Source organism: Thermobia domestica, chromosome 6, assembly GCF_964235325.1.
Source record: "Thermobia domestica chromosome 6, izTheDome1.hap1.1, whole genome shotgun sequence".
Lineage (NCBI taxonomy): Eukaryota > Metazoa > Arthropoda > Insecta > Zygentoma > Lepismatidae > Thermobia > Thermobia domestica.
Window position 1 is genome coordinate 248,457,528 of NC_137459.1, and position 23,001 is coordinate 248,480,528.

The 23,001-nt window shown below is 35.9% G+C and overlaps 1 protein-coding gene across 2 annotated transcripts in view; it reads right to left on the reverse strand.

The window, feature by feature from the left end:
* The window catches only part of Crk (Crk proto-oncogene, adaptor protein), a 92,414-nt gene extending 77,150 nt beyond the window's left edge, over positions 1–15,264 (reverse strand). Inside the window, exon 1 of one of the 2 annotated variants that reach the window (XM_081762737.1) lies at positions 14,585–15,264. Coding sequence is in view for 1 of the 2 variants with exons in the window: in XM_081762736.1 (XP_081618862.1) it covers positions 14,585–14,619 (35 nt within the window). In the remaining variant the exon portion in view is untranslated. The remainder of the gene's footprint in view (positions 1–14,584) is intronic. The other variant, XM_081762736.1, reaches the window with a different exon arrangement.
* Between the last annotated feature and the right edge of the window lie 7,737 nt (positions 15,265–23,001).

Here is a 23,001-nt window from a genome sequence, read left to right on the forward strand (position 1 = left end):
TCACTCCGTGTTGTCTGAAGAAACATATTGCATTTGCATTTAAGATATGTTTCTTTTTCTTTCTAATACTCTACGAGCTATGTTTGAACGAATATAAAGCATACCTCAAAAGAACCTCGAATTTCAAATTTCCATAGCGCTTACAAAAATAAATAAATAAATAAATAAATAAAATAAAATAAAATAAAAAAATAAAATAAATAAAATTTAAAAAAATTAAAAAAATGTACAGTCATGTCAAGAAAAAGTTGTCCAGTCGCCTCCTTTAGAGACTTTTACTCAACAATAATAACTGTATTTTCGCAAAATGGGTTCCAATAGAAGTTTGAAACACGAAAGATTTCACGTCTACAAATACAGTATCTACAGAAATCTTCCTACCTGTAATTGTTCCGTAGAATTTAATAATTTCGATTTAACCTTCCAACGAATGAAGTTTGTGATAAATGGGTCACTAAAGACATTATACCCCCAAATGTGTAGGGACAGTAGGTACTTCAAAACGGAAAGTTGAGCTGGGCAGGAAGTGCTTTTGAAATTAAGACTGAAACTTACTGCAAGTAGTCTGTTTTGTTTATTTGTTGGTAGGTTGGGTTCCTACGTAATATTAGCGAAGACACTAAGTAGGTGTATTATTTAACTTCCTTTTCAAGTTATTTTTTAACTGGAGATAAACTCTGTATAAGGTTTAAATTTGACATTGAACGTCATATACTTACACCATGTCTCAAGTATGTTGTGACATTTATTAATAATAAATTGAAGTTGATTTTTAAGACAACATTCTGGCTTGTCTATGGTTGATCCATTCACGGTAGTGATATGACTACAATTGCAATTACAGATTCACTAATAAGTTAAGTTGTTGAGTTGAGTTGAATTTAACATTCCTTTCAAGCAGCGAGGCTATATGAGATGGAACCTACTGATTAACATGGAATCCGTACCACGTGAGCTCCCATCGGTATAAGTTAAGTTGTATACACAAGTTAAATATAAATGGAGCGAACGCAATTTTATTTTCTTCAGTTTGGTGCAGGAAGGCAGAAGTTTCCACATCTTCATTATGGCTTATTTAAGTGTTTTTAAAGCACTTGATGTTAAATTTGGTAAATCAAAAGCTATCTTGATCGCCCCGAATAAATGTGTCTGGCAGCTGTAAAGAAACGGTAGAACTACTGACCTTGACTATGATTGGAGATAAAGTGTACGAAGATTTACGCAGAGCAGGACGTTTTGGCGCAGACGTTTGGGCACAAAGTCGTATATCTGAATAGGATAATTTACTTAAATGGGTTATAATGTATTCCATACCTGGAACCCGGATGTCTACGCACTAAAAGCCTTGAAAATAGGCACTAATATAACAAAGATAAACAAATAACTGCACAACTTAAAAATATTCAGGAAGATGAAATTTCATCCCAATTTTCTTAAAAAAGCTTTCTTTAAAAACTCTCAATTTTCGTTACGGTATAGTATATCCTATGGTACACAGTCACTGAAAGTCTCAGTTGCATTAAACGCTTGGTTTGGTTCCAGTAAACTTTTGTATAACGCAGAAAGAAAAAAAAATATATACGGGTCTAATTATTTTATTTCTAGAATAATATATCCTAATTTCAGGAAAATCAGAGATCATGATCCGCAGATATTTTTTTTTCAGCATGAATTTTTATTGAACTAAAATAAAATTTTGCTGTAGGCATCCTATGACACCCCAAAATAAACTTCCGTGAAGTTACCTTTATAGCATCTCTAACGTAAAGAAATACGCATTTTGGATATACATAACTTCATAGCTATTCACAACATATTACTGTTTATTACTATATTTGCAACAGAGATAATTTGAAAGGAAACAACAGTGAAATACAATATAGATATTGAATAATTTATTTTTCTCTTACGTTACACTTATCATGACATTATCATTCCATGATTTAATTATGGACCAAACCCCACAAATATTCTACAATGTCAACAGTTTTAAAATTCTGTACAGTAGGCGAATTCTTTCATCTGCCCTCTTTTCATCTTGGGCGACACTTCTCCTCGAAGCATTGCCTCGTACACTTAGTCCAACTTTTTTGTGTATTTTTTTCTAAGTGCAACAAAAAAGCGCCAAATTGACGGATGGCCCATTTGAAGCTCTGATTGCAGCCCACGATGAGCTGCTTCGGCGTGGTGTTCGTTCTTGATTATGGTCATTGAGAACTGCCTTACAGATTCTACATTCTTATTGGAAATAATGCTGCTCTTTTTGTAACATGCATTTTAATAATTTATTATAGAAAATGAAAGCGCAAAAATGTAAATATGTACAGTATTGTACAAAACAAATATTCTTTTAAAACTCAGCCACATAGTATGGAGTAGGGATATCGCGATCCGGATAGTCCAGAGTCTGCTGCAGTTCCTTCCTATTTCTTTTCAACTCGTAGAGACAAGTTGCGCATGATGTGCAGAAACTTTGTTGTATTAAAGATGTTAATTTTTAGTTTTTGCAAAGTTATTTGTAGAAGTGTTTCGAAATTTCCAGTGCCTAAACACCCGGTATCTAGTTATGAAATTCACTATGACATATATAGGTAGGTAAACCTATTTGGATAAAAGGTTTTCCGCCCAAATGTCATGGACCCGATTTACGTACTGGAGGCACCTTCAACCATAACTAACTTAAAATAGATCAAACCTTAGGATTTTGACAAACCAGTATTGCGATAAAAGTTTAATAAGATCATCGAAAGGTACACTTTTCACCAAATGGTGCAAAAGGAATCACAATCTGTTTCTCAATATGTGGTGGGATTATGGAAACAAGCTGCTCGCTGTGAGTATAGGGATCCAGCCAACAATATGCTAAGGGATCAGTTTGTGTTTGGTGTACGATATGATACCGCTCGTAGGCAATGTTAATACTAAAGGATCTAACCTTCCAAATATATCTAGATCTTGCATTTAGAATGGAACAAACTGATCAGCAGATGAGAGTGTTTCATAAAACTGAGTATAACGATGTGAATCAGATCGGCTACGGTACACAACTTTTAGCAGGAAAGTACAACAAGACTTTTTCTCAAGATACGGACAAGTCCAAAATAGTAGTTCACTGTTCAAACTGTGCTCTGTTAAATAAGACTTTTCTAAGCCGTCAGATAAATCCAGGGATGTAACCCACTGTTCCAATTGTGTTCTTTTTCATATATCAGGTGGATGTCAAGCAAAAGGGAAGATCTGTTTCGCTTGTGGTAAGTCCAAAGGAAAGAAAAAACTTCACCTCGGTGCAGAGCAACTCACCCTTAGTAGAGAATATAGTTAATGCAAATTCCGACAATGCATCGATCAACAAAGTATGTTACACGTATTGCACATTTTCAGTAAATCCGTGATCAATGAGAATGAGCAGGTTAAACCAGTGCAACATCAGGAGGTATTTAACTTGGAAGACGTTGTACCTCTAGTTTCTTGGCATGATTCCGATTCCTGGGATTATACAAACAAGGATATTGTTATTTCTCTGCAATCAACATTTGTTCAGGATCCATCCTCACACATTACACCCAAACGTACAAATAGTTCACATTTACGTATTATACACATGGAGGAGGGCAAGCGTTAAAGAATCGGATAATTACGATTATGACTAATCGGCAGATGATGATGAAGAGGCATTGATAAGTGAAAGTTACGAGTCTGACAGAAAATGAACAGAAGGAATGACAGAAGAAATATAAAGGAAATAATGCAAAAGAGTTTTGAATTTTGTATAAAAGTTTCAACATTTAGCGGGAAAATATTTTGGAATTTTGACTATCAAAATTGAAGAAAAGTAAAGAGCATAAAAAGAAACATAAGAAGTACAGCTAACTTAAAAAAAAGGGGGAGTAGTTGTAATTTTTCTTTGCAAAGAATGGGCTGAATGTAGGGATGAATTGCACTTAAAAGCGGAAAGTTGTAGGTGGGCAGAAAGTCCTCTTGAAATTAAGAGTCAACCTTATTGCAAGTAATCTGTTTTATTTATTTGTAGTTAGGTTAGGTTGCTACGTAATATTAATGAAGGCAGTAAGTGAATTATTTAGCCTATGTTTCAAGTTAATGTTTCATTGGGTTTCAACTCTGCATAAAGTTTAATTTTTATGGACATCGCATGTCATCTGTTTAAAGCATTTCAAGTGTATCGGTGGTATTTATTAACAATAAATTGGAGTTGATTTTTCAGACGACATTCAGGCTTGTCCATGGTTGTTCCGTTTACGATACGATACATTAGAGATTGATTAATCAGTTAAGTTGTACACACAAGTTAAATATAAAAAGAGTGAAAACAATTTAATTTTCTTCGAAATTATACATTTACAACCCAAAACGACAAATGCAAGTGAGTGATTATGAAGAAAACAGTAGAATGGAAAGCGAGAATGGAACAGAACTCAGAGAAAACACATGGATATTATGTTACCAGTATAAGGTGAATCCCAGACGTCGAACTAGCGTCAGAAGTAAGCGTCCTTTGTCTCCGAGTCCGCAAACGTAACATTTCAGAGAACATGTAGGGGGTTAAAAGTCCTATTCTGTAGAAGTAGTAGAAAAACAAACAAGCAAAACTGTGAATGAAATTTCGAAAGCAAAACTGAACAATATCGGAAATTTTAATTAATGAATACGAACGAATATTTTTGTTGGTCAACCAATATTCCTCACATGTACTCAAAATTGTAATAAACCTTTCACTTTATCCAAGTTATGGATAGAAAGAAAAAACCGAAATATCTTCGAAGCAGCAGTCTTCACTATTTTAAATTAAGTCGCAATAGGGAGCTTCAGGACACGACCTGGTAGACTATTTGATGGCTACTCGCATTTTTCCGCATGAAGTCATTAAGAGAAAATGATCTACAATTAGTCGACCGATGATGCAAAAATATTTTTTTCATGTAATTAGTGTGCATCATCCTGTGAATGAAACACATGTTCAAATTGCAGTCATTATATCTGGAAGATACATGGGACTGTTCTCGCCAAATTGCTAGCAGTTACAGGAGGAAAAGTAGTGAAAGTGAGAAGATGCATCACTCGCAGTGTTAAAGAAACTTTCGCCATATATAAGAAGGAACATTTCACTATTCCAATGTGGAACATCACCATTTTATGCACCACGACTTAAGTGGGTATTTCATACCCATCTAGAGATGTCAGTTTATGTGTGTAATGTGTCAATTTTCAACTTTGCGTGCTAAATTTGAAGAACTTACTTGAAGAAGTGACGTATGACAACTTCGTTGGACGTATGAAGTCGTTAGTAGTTTGTGATGTACAATGAGAGACTTATTTATTCCAGGAATGTGGTGACTGCCCTGGGAAAAAAGGACTCGCCTTACAGACACTTGGTTAGAAAAACATACCAGATGACTCTTCTGATGTTACATATGCAATATGGGACGAAAATAAATTCATTAAGAAAACTCTTGCCATTGATACCTTCATTTACGAAGTTGGAAAATGGACAGTGGTTGTTCATACCAACATATGAAGAAATTGCAATAACACATTGTAAAAGTGAAGGGACGTGTATGTTTAGTGCTTCATTGTGACTTTCCTGAGAACTGCTCTGTGATTCTGTCACAAGAAGTACAAGGGTATCACTGGAATAATGACCACGTTTCAATTTTCACACACAAGTCACATAATAAAAAAGGTTACAGCTATAAGTGATGACAGGACATGACTCAGTGCATGCATTGTTGGAAATACGCAGTTTTCAGTTATAGGAAGAAAAGATTATCATTATTTCTGATGGTGCTCCCAGCCACTTCAAAAATCATTACCAACTGTTTGAATTGATGAAGTCGCTTGTGCCAATAGAGTGGATATAGAGTGCTGATAATCATGGGAAGGGGTCTTGCTATAGTGTAAGGGTCCTACTGAAGCACCACGCTACAAAACTATCTTTCCAACCAAAGTACAGCTGCAATTCTGAATGCCGAGGAAGAGTGGTCAAGTCATACACATCAACATCCCTCATCGAGTTGCCCAAGTTGAAGAATTCCGCCAGCAAAAATAGAAAATTGGTCCAACTGAACTACGCCTGTGAAAGGATGTCGCATGTTTGGACTCACAGTGATGGGTGAACTCTAAAGAACTAGAAAGAACAAATTTCATTTGATCAAGATCTCAAAAACGGCAGAAGAACATTCAGATTCACAGCCTACAAAGAGGGATGTATGTTGGCTGTGTGTATGTGACTGGTGGCTTGCAGACGCTATAGATATCAATTGAGAGTTAAATGAAATAGTCGTGATTTTTATGCTACCCCACGAACAACCGGTTGCTGGATATAATTTCCACCTGGAAGACAGCACATCACCACCAGTTCTCACTTCCAATTCGAGATTTTTACAGATTGTGTGTGCCCCGGTTCCTATTGATTCAACTGGGAAGGCTTCAGCCAATATCAAAGGAAGATACTGTTGCAGTTGAACACATTTTTAGTTCATTGAATTGCTAATTTCATTTCTAAGCGGAGTGCACAAAGTTGTGTGTTTTGGACCCTGTAATGTGTTTCGGGAATTGTGCTTATATTTTGAAAGCTATAATATGTTTGAAAGGTGTGTCTGTTACTTATCTTTATGCAAAATTAAAATGCCATGTCAAATAAGAATAGATTCTGATTTCATAAGAACAATACGTGGGAATGTGATAACGGAAACTAATTTTATGTATGGCAATTTTCAACTGTTTATAAATCTTGATTTACTAAAACGTGGAAGTTCTACTAAGGGAATGTACGACTGTATGGCACTCATCAACAGCCACGAAATAAAAATTTTTGGGATTGTCATTTTTGAAGGGGAAAAAATAAAATAAATAAACTTCAAAAGACTACAGACGAGAACTTGGACACATAGTTTCAAACGGAGGGTATTTGAATCAGTGAGTTATTTTTATCTTTCAAATAAAAAATAAAAATAAAATTAAAAAAAGAGGAACAAAATATCTTGAACCGTTCCAGAGAAATATCATTTTTAATATTTTGCCGAAATTCGCACGTGCTAAGTTCCGCCATATTTGGCAGCCTTTATCCGGGACCACAATTAGTTATTTTTTTTGGGGGGGGGGGTGCAAAAAGACGGGTTTCTTACTTTGGCCTGAATTTTAACATCTGTAAACTCCACAACATCCGAGACTATATATATATATATATATATATATATATTCTGACTGAATTGATCTGGACTAGCCTGGGATGTAATCAATGTATGCCATTTTAACTTCTAACATAACTACAGTGAGTCCAGAAATACATTTCACTGATGAAGGATATTTTTTCACTCAAAAGAATAGATTTTCAAAGGAATAAAACGATTTTAAAACAGTTTAATTGGGCTAAGTCTAGAAGACGGCCATCCAAGGTATCACGTGAAGTTAACCGAGCCTTGGCTAGTTTAACCTGATGTATGTGAATGTAAGGACACATTACTAAGAAACACAAAATTATAGGCTCGTTATGGATATAATCTTATTTGGGAGATCTCTGGACAAAATGCACCTTCTGCCAAACGGATGAGTTTTTGAACTTAATCTAAATTTCAGTAACTTAAGTGCAACTTTCAGTAACTTAAAAATCAATTAAATTTAATTTGACATACAGAAAACTACTATCATTATTCAATTAATTCACCAGTCATTTTGTAATGTCGTAGATGGGTTTGAATGTAGGAAAAAGTGACCCCGCGATAAATGTTAACAGCTGGACCAGATCCAGAGAGATATTTCCCTCCATCAGCGGGCTGAATCAATAACTTGGTCAATGGCAACTTTTAGCTTTGCACAGATAGTTAAATTATGTGTGACTGGTATTCAGTCAGAAGTGGCCGTGTATACGTTGATGGAAAACACAAACAAGGAAATTTAAGATAAACTTTTCAGGGTTTTCACTAAGAAGTATACACCGATTTTCCCCCTAATGTGCACGAAATGGTGTTGGATTTTGAAATAGCTGCAATGCAGGCAGAAAATACTCTTCTGGGAGAAAACATTACCCCGCAAAGGTGTTTCTACCCCCTACACGAAGTACATGCATACCGCACGATCAAATCCATTGAACTCAGACGTTATCTCATAGAAAATGTGATGCAATATCCATGTGAAATTGTCCTTCAACAAGGTGCTGAGTTGCTGGACTATTTTACTTCACTTTTTTAACGGGACTTATCTGTGATTGGGAAATAATAGAAGAAACGCAAGGTAGAGACACATCTCGTGGTTCTCCCATCAATGTGGAACGTTCATGATACAACTCTTTCGAACTATACAAGGACTAATAATATATGCGAGGGTTGGAATCAGAGGCGTTCGCACACAGTAGATTTAACATCCTTCAAATTAGAGGTTGATAAGAAAATTCAGTGAATGCAGGTAGAATACAGCAATATGCTCTACGGCTCAGATCCAGCAAAAAAGTGTTGAAAAGTTGTTTGCTAATATGCAAAATCGCTTGCTTAATGTATGTATTGACTATTTCGAACGTCGTCGAACTGGTGATTCATTGATGTATTTCATTTGTATGAAAGGAATTTGTAGGAAAGGATGTATTTCATACTGACCTTTGTATATTGATGTAGGGTCAATCTGCGTTAATAACCAATAACAACAACAACAACAAAAAGGCTTTTTAACCTCACGATCTCAGATTGTAATGAAAGTTGGTGAAAAGCAAGAGCTTGTGGAGTAAACAACATTTGCCAAGTTATAAGCTCGAGTGACAAGTAGTCAGACAGCAGTAAAACTGACAAAAATGTGCCATTTTTCGCAAACATCCTAAATGAAAAATAAATAAATAAATAAATAAATAAAATAAAATAAAATAAAAGATAATCGTAACTTCACTCCTAATTTAGATAGGAACGTCACGTTGGGCTTGTTGTAAAGCTCAAGGAATGCCCTTTCAATAAAAAATAGGCGTAGACCATTTCTGTTATTTTTTTGGAATCGAGGTCACACACTGTGACACTTGACCTCAAAATATCTGAAAGGTGCAGTTTTGATTTTTGTTATAAAAAAAATAAATAAATAAAAGTTGTGTAGTGTCATAATGTCCACCTGTAAATTTCATGTTGGGCTGGCTACGGGAACAGAAGTTACAAAAGACTCTATTTTTCCTTTCATGGACTTAGGGTGTTCTTGCACTAAATGTGCCTACAGAACAAGTTGAAACTTGCCCTCTTTGTGTGTTCAGTGCTGGGTCAGTTGTGAAGCTGTGCAGTTTGTGCTGGATTGTATTTGCTTTGTATAACAGAGTTGACGACGAAGTCTATTGCAAACTGTTGATTAATGACAAATAATTCTATGTTGGAGGTGACTTTGTCAGTGTGAGGTGGTCTGGGAAATTGAAAGGTATGTGAGAATGAAAAGTAAATACGTAGCTACAAGGTGTTGTAATCCATTTGGTATAGAAGATCAGAGGAATAGAGTGAAACAATTACGAAAGATTCTGCTATGGATGACACAGAAATTCCCACATCTGGTAACTGACCAAAAGATGAAGGACTTCCCTAGTGCAACCAGTGCATGTACAGATGTGAGAGAACAGAGTGCACAATGTGAATCAAATGGCTCTGAAACGGACACGGATCCTCATGCAGTGAGAAGACAAGCAGCAATCGAAGCCTTGAATGAAAGTCTGCAAAGTGTTAGTGAATCAGCTATAAAGCAACAAAAAATGGAATCTGGAAAGTATAGGAAAGGAAAAGTGCAGAAAATCACAAAGGCTGTGCAAGAGAAAATCTTCCCAGTGCTACGTAATGAATCCGTGCCAAAGCATGAGTGCTGTGAAGGTAAAATGCTGCAGCAAATAATGGTAAGGTTTGAACAAACAACTGATGCAAGTGTGAAAGGAACATTGTTGACCCTCCTGCCGAAGGACTGGAGCATCAGGAAAGTGCACGATGAGTTCCCTCATACCAATGAATACATTATACGGGAAGCTAAACACTTGGTGGCAGAATCAGGTTTGTTGACATCACCGAATCTACAACCAGGAAGGAGCTTAAGGCCAGAAACAGTGAAAATTGTGGAGGAGTTTTACTGTGATGATAGTGTGAGTAAAATGATGCCAGGGAAGAAAGACTTTGGGACAGTTACAACAGGGGAGACCAAAGGCCACAGACAAAAAAAGGCTGATCCTGAACAACCTGAGAGAATTATACAAGCACTTTAAACAACTCCACCAGGATATGAAGATAGGATGTTCGAAGTTTGCTTCCCTTCGCCCCAAACCGCGTGTTCTGGCAAGTGGTACGCACAGTGCGTGTGTGTGCGTGCGTGCAGCACATCAGAACATAAAACTTACTTGATGGATGTAAGCTGGGTAAGTTGCTGGAAAATGTGGAGGTCTGTTTATCAACGTACTGCCATTGTCTGTCAATTATGATGTGCATCCCACCTCAAGAGCAGTGCTTCTTCCAGCTCTGCACTAAATGCCCAGGATCTGACAAGGTGAGGGGCATTCTGGATAATGTTCTACAACAGAATGCGATTGAACATGTTACCTTCAAACAGTGGGTTACTTCTAATACACGTGCCCTTGAGACATTAGTGAAGGCAACGGACGAATCTGTTGACTTTTTTTTTCTAAATTAACACACTTGCAGGCACATGCTTTTATTGCAACCCAACAGGCAAGGTATATGAAGGACACTAAATATAGGTTAACAGTAGGTGCAGTAGTTGTTATATGTGCGGACTTCACATGCAGTAGTGTGACTTTGCGGACTTCATTTCGCAAGACGAGGTCCCAGATTTCTATTGGAACAATGCACAAGCCACTGTTCATCCGTTTTGCTGTTTATTTCTACGAAACCTTGCAGGTGGAATCGCACACACTAACCTTATCACGATTTCAGACTGCATGTAAAATAACACTACTGCTGCACGTGTGCTTCTGAAGAGACTGATTATATTTTAAAAAAAAAAAAAAAAAAAATCAACGCAGTATCTAAGATATATTATTTTTCTGATGGCAGTGGTGCACAGTACAAGAACAGCAAAAATTTAACAAATTTGCTACATCACTACGATGACTTTGGAATCCATGCTGAGTGGCACTTCTTTGTCATTTCCCATGGCAAGTGTCCGTGGTGGGCTTAGAGGGGCAATAAAGACGCTAGCCGCTAGAGCAGGATTGCTGCACACACCTTAGACCAAATAATTACTCCACAGCAGCTGTTTGATTAGGCAGAGAAGAATGTGCACAACATGAAATTTGCGTATGTTACCCACCAAGAAGTTACTGCTGCAGATAAAGTTCTGACTGCACGACCAGTACCAGCTGACAAGCTAGTTGTGAAATGATATTCTACAGCAGCAGAAAGTGTAGTGCACCACATCAACATTTTACAAAAATCAGTTTCACTGGAGGAAGCGAAAGGATTTGTGACATGTGTTTGTGATTATGCATGGTGCTTAGGACATGTGACGACTGTAAATGGTTACACACGGAAAGTTCTTATTAACTTCCTTCATCCCCATGGTTCATGACCATCGTATGTTTATCCCAAACCTCCTGATGTTGTGACTGTTTCAAGCACTAATATTCTGGCTTCAGTGGACCCGTGCACAGCTACTGGTCGCACATATAATTTACCAGCTACAGACGTTATTACCACACAGGAGAGAATGCAAAGGATAAAGCACCATGTAAAGGATAGAACACCATCTTCACCTGTAGGTGAGTGCCATTTTGAAATGTGCAAACATTTACTTGTTTCAAGGGGATTTATATCACACTTGAAAGATTCTTACATCATATTCACCCATTTAATATGGCATTTTTATTAAAGTCTGTTAGGTTCATTAATTTGTAACTCCTGTTCCCGTAGCCACCCCAACATGAAATTTACCCAACAGGTAGACATCATGACACTACACAACATTCTTTTTGACAAAAATCAAAAATGTATTTTTTAAGATATTTGAGATCAAAGGTCACAGTGTGTGACCTTGACTCCAAAAAATAACAGAAATAGTCTACACCTATATTTTATTGAAAGGGCATTCCTTCAGCTTTACAAGCCTAGAATTTCAAAGGATTATTAATGAACACATTGATTCGAGAACTGTAATCTTGCAATAAACCGTGCCCAAGCGTCCCAAAATAAAAAATATTATTGCTTACAAAATAACCTAGCATATAACTAAGTATGAAAATCTAAGGCATAAACGTATTTAAAAAAATAAAAAAAAGTAAGACAATTGCAAGGTGGCACTTACTTTGTTTTCTACAGCGAGTCTTCAATTGTACTTCTACATTTCATATTATTATTATTATTATTATTTTCAATATAAGATTTGTTGGAAGAAATGGCAATTCAATTCAGAAGGTAGCAATTAAAATTGAATGATCTGTCGAGAAACTCATTACGATATAATAACTAAAAAACAGAAATCGGATGGATAAACAATTTTGTACAATTGTTTAATGATGAAATGCGTGGTATGTATCAGTTCTCGGTTCAAGGTTAATAGGATATGTGACATTTGTGTTAAAACCTAAAAACACTAGAATTTTTAAAAGATGCAATTTTGTTAAATGACTACTTACAACATAGGTATTGGTTGCTCTGTTCTTTTTGGGGAAACAAGAAGAAACAGTGACTTTTTACAAGAAATTGTAATAGCAGTGATCCAAGAAACATTTTCTCCAGAGTGGAGGTAACTGTAAAAATACGTAGATCTACAAGGAACATAACTCCCTACTAAAATCCACACATGAGGAAAAACAATTTGTCATAGAAACATAACATCGAATTAACATTTTACCACTTGGATCCCTACGTACATGCACTTTTAAGTCCTAATAATTTTGTACAAGTTAATTAATGGACCTTTTGACAACTTATTGCTGAATACAAGAAAAAGTAGCCTTGATGCTTTCTGAATCGTAGTAGCGAAAATTGTACCGTATAAATATTGGATATAGTATACATGAAGCTGCATCAGTTCCCGAAGGAGCAGGACGCTCATACTTTTAGGGATTATTCATTGAGTATGTACGAACTTACAAAGGGGGTAACAAAGCGACTTTTATTTACTTATCAACTGATACGTAAATAAAAAAAAAACGTACCTGTACTTTATATCTGCATGTGTAGTGCCCTTGCACTTTATCTTTGACTATGTGTGTGTGTGTGTGTGTGAGGGATTTAACGCATATCGCATTCTTGTGCACATGGATACTTCTTACTATTGCACTAAATAGAAAATTTATGGTATTTCATGTAGAAGTAGTAATAGAACACAGAAGAAACGCAGATCAGGGGGTTCTCATGTATACTATTACCTAAATATTAATCGATAGTTTGAACTTGTACTGATTATGTAATGAAATGACAATATACCCTTTCACTGAGCTATCTCCCAATTTATGCACACTGAACATCCTTGAACCTACTTAAAAGAAGTCCTATGATATTTAGTTGTGAAGTATTTCCTACAATTCCTTGAAGAACATAGCCATTCGATAAACATGCACTTACTTTAGTCAATATATTTTTTAAGAAAGAAAGAAAAAAAACTAGCTTCCAGCGACCGAGGGTCTCACTCGAAATACTGCAGAAAAAATTAACAAAGAACATTACTAGCTGAATAATTATGAGGTATTTCAGATCCAACTTTCATCTGATTTTCTTCGTTTATTCGTGTGTTTATATTTAAAAAGAATTTTTGACTGAATCCATGAATGAACAGAAATTAGTTTTGTTCTCTAACTTCTAGATTTTGTTTTGAAAAATTGGGGAAATACATATTATTTTAAGTCCGTGTATTCTTTTCATTGCCTATTTCCTATCTACTAAATCTGTGTTACTTGAAATAGCAAAATGCGTACGCTTGTAATTGAAGACGGATTTATATAGGTATAAAAGAGCAGCAACTGAACACACCTCAATTCAGAAAACTCTACATTTATACCCACAGAATGTTTTGATACAAGAGTTCATTGTGTCAAGACTATGCATTCATTTCCTTTTATACTTCACTTCTCTCTATCATGTGTGTTTGAAACACTAAAGTGTGTATAGGCTTATGCATAGTAATAAATGAATAGGAACTGACATACACCTCAGTTTAGGAAGCTTTCTACACTGAAGTTCATAGAATGTTCGATATGTGAACTCACATCATTGTTCGGCTTAATCATATTTAGACATTTTACCAGAATTTCCAAATTAGGCAGGGAGATCACTAATTACAAATCTTGTAGCATAGAATTTGTAATGCCTCAGAAAATGTGTATGTTCAATGTGCACGTACGGGTATCTGAATATAGCCCAATTTATGGACTATAAATACGAAGACAAACACTCTTAAAGCAGAAAGACAATCAATGTTTTTTTTTTTTTTTATTAGTATTATGACTTAATACCAATGGGAGGTATTATTTTATTCATAAATACAATTTTCCAATTTACATAGACTTTAAAAACAAACAACGCATTCCAACAGTAATTTCTGTATGCCCCTAGCAAACCGCGGTTTACATGCAAAATTGTAAGACTTGTCCTGCTCTTCTGGGCACTTCACTTACCTTGACCTGTCATGGGCATCAAATGTTGCTGCCATTCTTCCGATTTCAGCTGTACAAACCCAAGCGGGTGGTAATTGTTTAACACGTACTTTGATATTCGTTGAAGCGGTATTTCGTTTCTGTACTTATTATATTCTTCAAATATTACTGTAAACCATTTTCCTATTTGCATCACTCGTAACAGGTACTTGAACTTAAGTGATTCATAATAATTTATATATCTACTGATCACAGAATTTGTCCAGTTCACCATACGTTAGAGCCATACGAAGTTATTTATTTTAGTCCCACCTTAATCAGTCAGCAGTAATTCGTGTGAAGTTAACACATGATAATTGTCAATATCTAAAGCCATATCACACATCACGTATAAATAGCATTAAACATAATTAACACTTAATGAAATTAATTTGCAACAAGTGGCAACTTAGGTGGCTTCCAATACCGGCAATTTTCTTATGCATATACGAGAAAAATTCATTATATAATATAAAGCTACAGTCCGAGTACATCATCCTCTCAAACAAGAAAGCAATTTGCAGTTGATGCACTTTTCTACTGCAACGGCACACATCTTGACCGTATAATTTAACTTTTCCTGACCTCTTTGCTTTAAACTACCAGTATCTTCAATATGGCTTCCATTATTAAAAGTTACTACTGATGATAAACAACAGATGTCACTAGTGTAGGAAGTACATAGTTTGGGCAGCCATTGAGCCCATGCACAGTGTTGCCAACAACGTCCGAAGAAAATAGCCTAGACGGCCTTCAGAAATAAGCCGCCTTATGCAGAGTTGTTTCGACGTGTGATTAGCATCATACTAAAACACTGACTACTGCAGGAGACTTATGTTAGTCGAACTCTTTAGTATGGCACTAATCGCGCTTCAAAACGACTCTGCATAAGGCCCAAGATTTCTTTACGCAAAAATGGCTAGATTTTGTACCGCTAACCTATGACCCACATTGCATATTTTAAACCCCTTTGTTGTGTGAATGATTATAAGTGAGTTACAGTAAAATTTGAAATGTTGAATTGTATTCGCTGAAGACTAATAAGCAACATACATGACTTAAAATTGCAATAAAATCCATCAAGAACTCATCTGATTTGTGAAAGTCAGCAGCCATATTATCAGTTCAATTGAAATAAGTCATCATCGATCTCGTCGCAGCCAGCCGAGGTGCTGGAACTGGATGCACCATCGTTTGTGTATTGTTTGTGTTTGTGTAGACTGCTATTGTCCCAATTCTCAGTAATACTTCATTTTGCAGGTCAAAGTCCTTACGAACATTTCTTATTTCTCCGTACACCCACAATCATGATTGCATTGAAAGTTTTCAAGCTAAATATATGTCCTATGTGTTTCCTTTAATAAACTAAAACAAATGTCTGTGACTTGAAGAACCGAACAGTTTACTAAAATTGTATTAGAAAACTTTCATTTTTCCATTGAAATTCGAAAATTATAATAATTAAAAAGTAGCAAAGGGGGCCGTTACGTGAGTGACGTAAAAATTCTTTCTGAATCGTTAAGTATTGTTAAGTAGTTGTTAATCTGTGGGTGAAGTGAGAGAAGAAGAATGGAAAACAAGTGTTTTGCCAGTGGTGGACTTCGACATAAAGGTCCCAGGCGGGATTAATCATGGAAGACTCTCTCTCTCCATACATACACACACGTACCAACACACGGGATCTGTATATATAGGGCTGGATTTAGGGACTGCACTTGCAACCCCCCTTCGTTGTAAATATACACTACCTAAAACGAGCAGCTGATAGGAACACTTAAAAAAAATCTGCCGTCATGTGATTCTGATGATTCGTTTGCATGATACAAGTATCCATCATTATCCAAGTGTCCATGATTAGAGAAAATCCTGATCTGAAGAACCGAATTAATTATATAATGTAAACTATACCGATACAGAGCGGCCGTGGTTAAGTTGGTAAAGCATTGCACGGGAGCGTAACACGAGAGTATATCATTCTTTTCCAAGATAGGATTCGCTGTTTAGGCAAAAACATTACCATAACACTTTAACTGTTAAGGCATAAGCAACAAAACCAGAGGCGGCGCTACTGCCTCGCAAAGGCGGAATTTGTATGTGTGTGGGGGGGGGAGGCTAAAGATAGTCCCACTTGGACCTTTTCCTAGCTGAGCGATACCAAGACCATTACTTTGGGCAGTGGTCTAGCGGAGCGAAGCATCCCAGAAGCGTTCAATTTTAATTCTTTTTGCCTCCTTCCAAGTATGGAACACATGAGAACTGAGAAGCCCAATTCAAGTGCAAAATTATAGGACTCCAACTACGGATCTTACAGAGTAAGGATTCGGGGGCACTACTTTAGAATTATATTGCATGAGTCCCTAGTATCTAGAATGAGGTTTAAGGGACCTTCTTGCCAAATGTGCTAGACTTCAGTAAATCCGACAGTCTCTGGGGGATTAGACTCCCAACCACATGCTCTGTTCCTTGTAACCCCGCGGATGTGTTGCACCTCCAGACCCCCTTTCTTTTCCTCCCCTTCAATTTTCTGAAATTACGTTCCTGTCAAGGTGGCTCAAAATCTTATGATGGAGAGTCCAAAATCTGAACAGTCGCTACTGATCAAACCCGGTAAATAATATCATTAATCGATTATCATTTCAACGGACTTCTATTTTAGGAAATTTGGGAAGGGTCCTGGCTACCCTTCATGGTCCCGTAATCGGGTGTTGAGTGACTTAATACAGCTGCATTCAATATACATAATAAATATGACGTTATGGCAGTTTTGCATTATGAGATTCATTCTTCTTAAAATAGGTCACTGAATTTCGCATGAAAAATTGAAGTCCTGTTGTTATTGGTGTATTTCTTTTTAGAACAGCGTAGCCAGGCTCTTGATAAAACAAATTATAAGGGCTCATGTAGCCATGGCCATACACGAGGGGAGGGGCCCCCATCATACATATCTGTACGCATAGAATTATTTCTTCTTCAATGTTAGAATGTGGAAATTCTTCTTCTCCTTATTATTATTATTATTATTATTATTATTATTATTATTATTATTATTATTATTATTATTATTATTATTATTATTATTATTATTATTTACTCAAGGGGCCCAGGCGAGAATAACCGCCTTCCTGCCCGGGCCAGTCCGCCCTTTTGTTGCGTAATAAAACACCCTCTGTCTAGAGAAATTAATTAATACGAAAATATGTAATGATAAATAGGCTATTAAAAAACGCTTTATTTTCAAACGAAAAATATTTTTAGAATTAATTTAACGTCTAATAAAAAAGAAAAATGACAAAATAGTTTCATAGAATAATTTAAGGCTAGAAATATTTCGTATGTTGGTGTGGCTAAATGCATCTCCAAATACGCTAGATTTAGCCAAAAATAGGCTAAATTGGCATCACTGCCCATAGAGTTATAAGATAACCAAGCGCGTTGCCAATTGAACAGTCATTTGTTTTCCACTTGTATGGCAAAAAGCGGTCTGCTATTTGTTTCAAAGCATAAGCGATGGTATCTAGTGAAGATCTCAACAAGATTTCTTACTAGAACTACCTTAAACCACATTATTCAAAAACACAATTTACTAATAGACTAAAAGAGCATCATATTTTCGGAGCATGAAACAATGAAATATTAGTGATTTCATTGTTTTTTTATGAACTCAGTCGAAGCTATCTGAACACGGAGTCAGGGAAGGTATTGACATAAACACAGAGTGCAAATGATATAAAAACATAATAAATATTTCGGGTTTCAGTACGTCTCATACGATACATGTTGCTACCAACATATGAAAATAACTCTATATGATGGAACAATGTCATACTGACTGACGTAATGACAAATCGCTTCAAGAAAGGAAACCCATGCGGTTTGCGTCAACGTAACGCAAAATTTGCGATTTATTTTGCAATATTCTTAATAGCATTTATTATGATTTCGCATTTTTTGTTTTGCGTACACAGAATTTTGCAAAGACAGATTTGAAACACAAAGGAAAATTTGCGTTTCCGATTCAGGAAATCTGTATAGCAATTACATTTTTTAAAATTATTTTTTGCGTATCTTTGCGATCGGCAATTTGGCTTAGAGCGATAAGAAATGATGTCCAGGGTCTTATTTCGTAGCAGTTTCTATCAACTCAATATATATATATATATATATATATATATATATATATATATATATATATATATATATATATATATATATGAGTTTTAGTTTGTGATTGTCGACATGATAGATATAATGACTGGTTGCAGCATTTGCGTTGCTTTAAAATTGCAAATTTTGAAGAGACCATTGCGAAATGATCCCTAAATATTCTACTTTAGTAATTAAGGGCCTTATGCAGAGTCGTTTTGATGTATGATTAGCTCATACTAAAGGCATGACTACTGCATGAAACATGTTAGTCGATCTATTTAGTATGGTAGTACTTACACGTCAGAATGACTCTGCGCCCAAGGCCCTTTGTCTCTGAAAGCCAATACAAGAGAACCTAACTTTGATTAGACAAAATTGTGCCATAGCAAAATTTCCATAACAAACGAGAAATCGGTGCACATTGCGAATAGTGGAGAATAAAAATGGAAATTTAAAGAGCAAAAATTTAGAATTTTACAATGAAAGGGTAATTTCTAAGACAAACAGTTAAGCAAGCACCAACTCTATAACTGAGTCAATCCATATGAAGTGGTCCAGAGGTTGTTGTTCGACAATCTCCGAAAATTATAAAACTTTGAGTGTGACAAACCTTGTGTATGAGAAGGCCAATAACACTATTCGCGTTCTCGCATGTACAAGTGTTCCTGAATGGCAGCCATCTTTGTTGTACAACGTTCCAGTGGAGAAAAGGGACGACATACAGAAAAAAATATTTTTCTTTTTTTTATTTAAAACATTTTAAAAAAGAGGCATTTTTGCATTTGCAAGCATGTACGAAAACTACAGTTGGTCAGGACGTACGTATCAGACGAACTCCAAGCAAAAACGAATGTTTAGAGGAGGGACTGAAATACAGTGTTGGGAAGTAACGTAACGCAAGTAACGCGTTACTTTTTAAGTAACGTTTCCTAGTAACGAGTTACGTTTTTTTCCAAAGTAACTGTAACGGTAACGCGTTACAAAGTTTTAAGTAACGTACTTAGTTTGCGTTACTTTTTTCGCGTTACATTTCGGATGAGTAACTACAATATATGTATTTTTTTTTCGGAAACAAATGTTTCTTTCCTGTAAGTGAATTTCTCAGAATGAAACAATCGAGCATGAACTACGTATGTCAGTGACCGACAGTCACAGACACACAGAGAAACAGATAAGTTCGTAGTGCCACTTGCTGTTTTTTGAAGATGAGGACAGCCTTTGGGAAATCACGTGTACTGATTGCAATCACCTGGAAGATTTTGTCGTAGATTTTGACAGCTCCAAATCAACACATTCAGTGAGTGAACTAGGAGTGCACCAGTAGTCTATTTTACTTTGATTGGTGTTGTTTTTATAAAGATGGAGAACGAAAATATTTTACTGTTCGACCATTTGAAAGAATACTTTTTTCTTAAGAGCTGAGGATGATGGTGGACAGAATTTAAAAGTAAAGTGTCTGAAGTGCCGCGGCGGAAAATATTTATCAACAACTAGGGTGCCATAATTAACGATTTACAGTAAGGGGTTAATATGAATAAACTGTTTTGATGAGCAGGCCTACTTTATTACTAGACAATAGTTTGCTGATGGTATGTAAGATTGGAGTTCTTTCAGATCAGTTTGCTTATCCTAGAGTCCCGTTGATTAAAGAGTAGTGTAATGTTTCTCTATATTCTTTATTTTTAATTTTACATAACATTGTTATTATTATATAATTAGTTTAGCAGAATAATTATAAGCAACCATTTTTTCTAACGCTGAGAGATGAGCACGAGTCAAGCTAAAATTCGACTCGTATCGAATTCAAGTCGAGTTTCGAGTCCAGTCGAGTTTGATAAATGGCTCGTTCATTTTAAGTCGTCTTGAAATCATGGCCTGATTACACTGGAAAACGAAAGCCATGAGAAATGTAAGCTAAACAGTAATATGGAATACTTTTAGTGTTGCTCACGTGATGGGACACTGCTTGCATCTCGTCTCGTCTCGATAGCGAGACCACAATAGATTTTTTATAGCAAGCTCAGCTCGGCTCGGCTCAACTGAGAAGATGGCTTGAGCTGGCTCACTTGGGGTGAACCATCGACTCGAGCTGGCTTGGTAGGGATGAGCCATTTGCTCGATTCGGCTCAACTGAGCCGAGGCTCTAGCCGAGTCGGTTGGGTGAGCTGTTGGCTCGACTCACTTCTCGGTTCTGGTCGATAGTGAATGAGCTGTGAGCCGAGCTGCTCGAGTCGTTGACAATTCTAAACCCGCGCCGAGAAGTTTTGAAGATATTTGGCCAGTGCCCTATAACTTTTAACAGTGTTCGGCTCGAGCCCGAATACTCAACCTAGACCCTCAACCCAAATTCAGAAGCTCGTGAACAATGTCCTTGACTCCTAGACTTCACGACTACCGAGGTTCAATCAACTAGCTTTTTAGTATTCAAATACAAACCGCCTATCTTTCTTTTTATATACAGTGTTGTTATTATTATTATTATTATTATTATTATTATTATTATTATTATTATTATTATTATTATTATTATTATTAATAATAATAATAATAATAATAATAATAATGATAATAAGTTGTAGTAGTGTCATTGATAATAATTATACTGCTTATGTAATATACTTGAAGAATGTACTCGAAACTACACACCGGATTTGGCTCTAGTCGACTGGAAACTCGGCTCCAATTCGAGTCGAGTTGGAGGAAACTTTTCGAGTCGAGTTCTCGGGTCGAGCTCAAAGATGTCTGTTTCTAGTCGAATCGAGTGTCAAAGAAAACTCGCTCGAACTCGCTCCTGTCCATCCCTACGAACGAGTAACGCAGTATGGCATTTTATCAATGTTACATTATATGAAAATGTTCATATATCAAGTAAAAATTTGTCCTTGCATTTACATAAAGCAATTCAGAAAGTGCAATAATAATAATAATAATAATAATAATAATAATAATAATAATAATAATAATAATAATAATAATAATAATAATAATAATAATAATAATAATAATAATAATAATAGCAGTAGTAATAGTAGTACGGAAAATTGAAGTCATTAATTTTTTTTTCACATTTTTAGTTTCGGACCTAAAAGTAACGCGTTAGTAACGCGTTACTTTCGAAGTAAAGTAACAGTTACTTTTTGGGGGCAAGTAACGCATTACTAACGCGTTACATTTTAAGAGAAAGTAAAGTACTTAACTTGTAACGCGTTACATTTTTACAAGTAACTTACCCAACACTACTGAAATACAAGGATAACATATACTCTTGCTTCTAAATAAATATACAGGGTTGCAAACGAATACATGAAATCACCAGAAAAAGTGCAGAAAATTACACTTTTGAACGGACTGTATTTTGGAATGGCATAATGTGGCATTAAGTTTTGTGCTGAATACTATTGCATGTAAATAGTCTGTAGAAATGTAAACAGTTATAATACTAATGGCACCATAAGTTTATGGGGTCCGAAAGTTGAAGTTTCTGATTTTGATGCCATGTTTGGGACGTAATATCTCAGTAGGGTAAAGTGCTAAAAATTGTTTCTTAGGCCACAAAGTAATTCTGCATGTGAATATACTCTTGCAAAAAGATTATGACTGATATTAAATGGACAAAAAATCGAGGACATTTTAAAAACTCGAAGAAAGCAAGTGCATGACAATGGTCGTAGCCCGAAAAAATTTAAATATTTTGATATGTTTCATGTTAGATCTCAAAAACTACGCATGGTTCAGAAATTTGTCTTGCTTTTGTTTGTGTTCAGTTGTGCGAAAGCTTGCGAGTGGCGTTTGTTCCATCTTTCTAGCTCCATGATCATTGCTACGTCTACAGAGTGGACTATTTATCTCAGGGGTGCCCACAAAGGGGGGCTATGACGCAAACTGCGTCATTGAAATATTTGGGGGGTTAAAAATCTATATAAATATGTTTGAGGGGGTGTAAAAATTAATCGAATAGATTTTTTTTCATGGAAGAACACCTACGGATAAACAATTGATGGGGGGTGCGTTATGGATATGAGGGGGGTGGGCACCACTGATTTATCTTGACTATCCGCTATAACGGACAAACCAAAAGAGAGACAAAAGCGAAACTTTGCACTAAGCAACTATAAGAAGGAAGACATCTTCGTATGTATTAAACAGAAAGACTCAATAAACAGTGTTGCGAACCCAATATAAAGTTATATTTTTTTCAAACGGCATTATGTCTGATTATTACACATTTCAAATCAACTTGTCAAACGTAAACC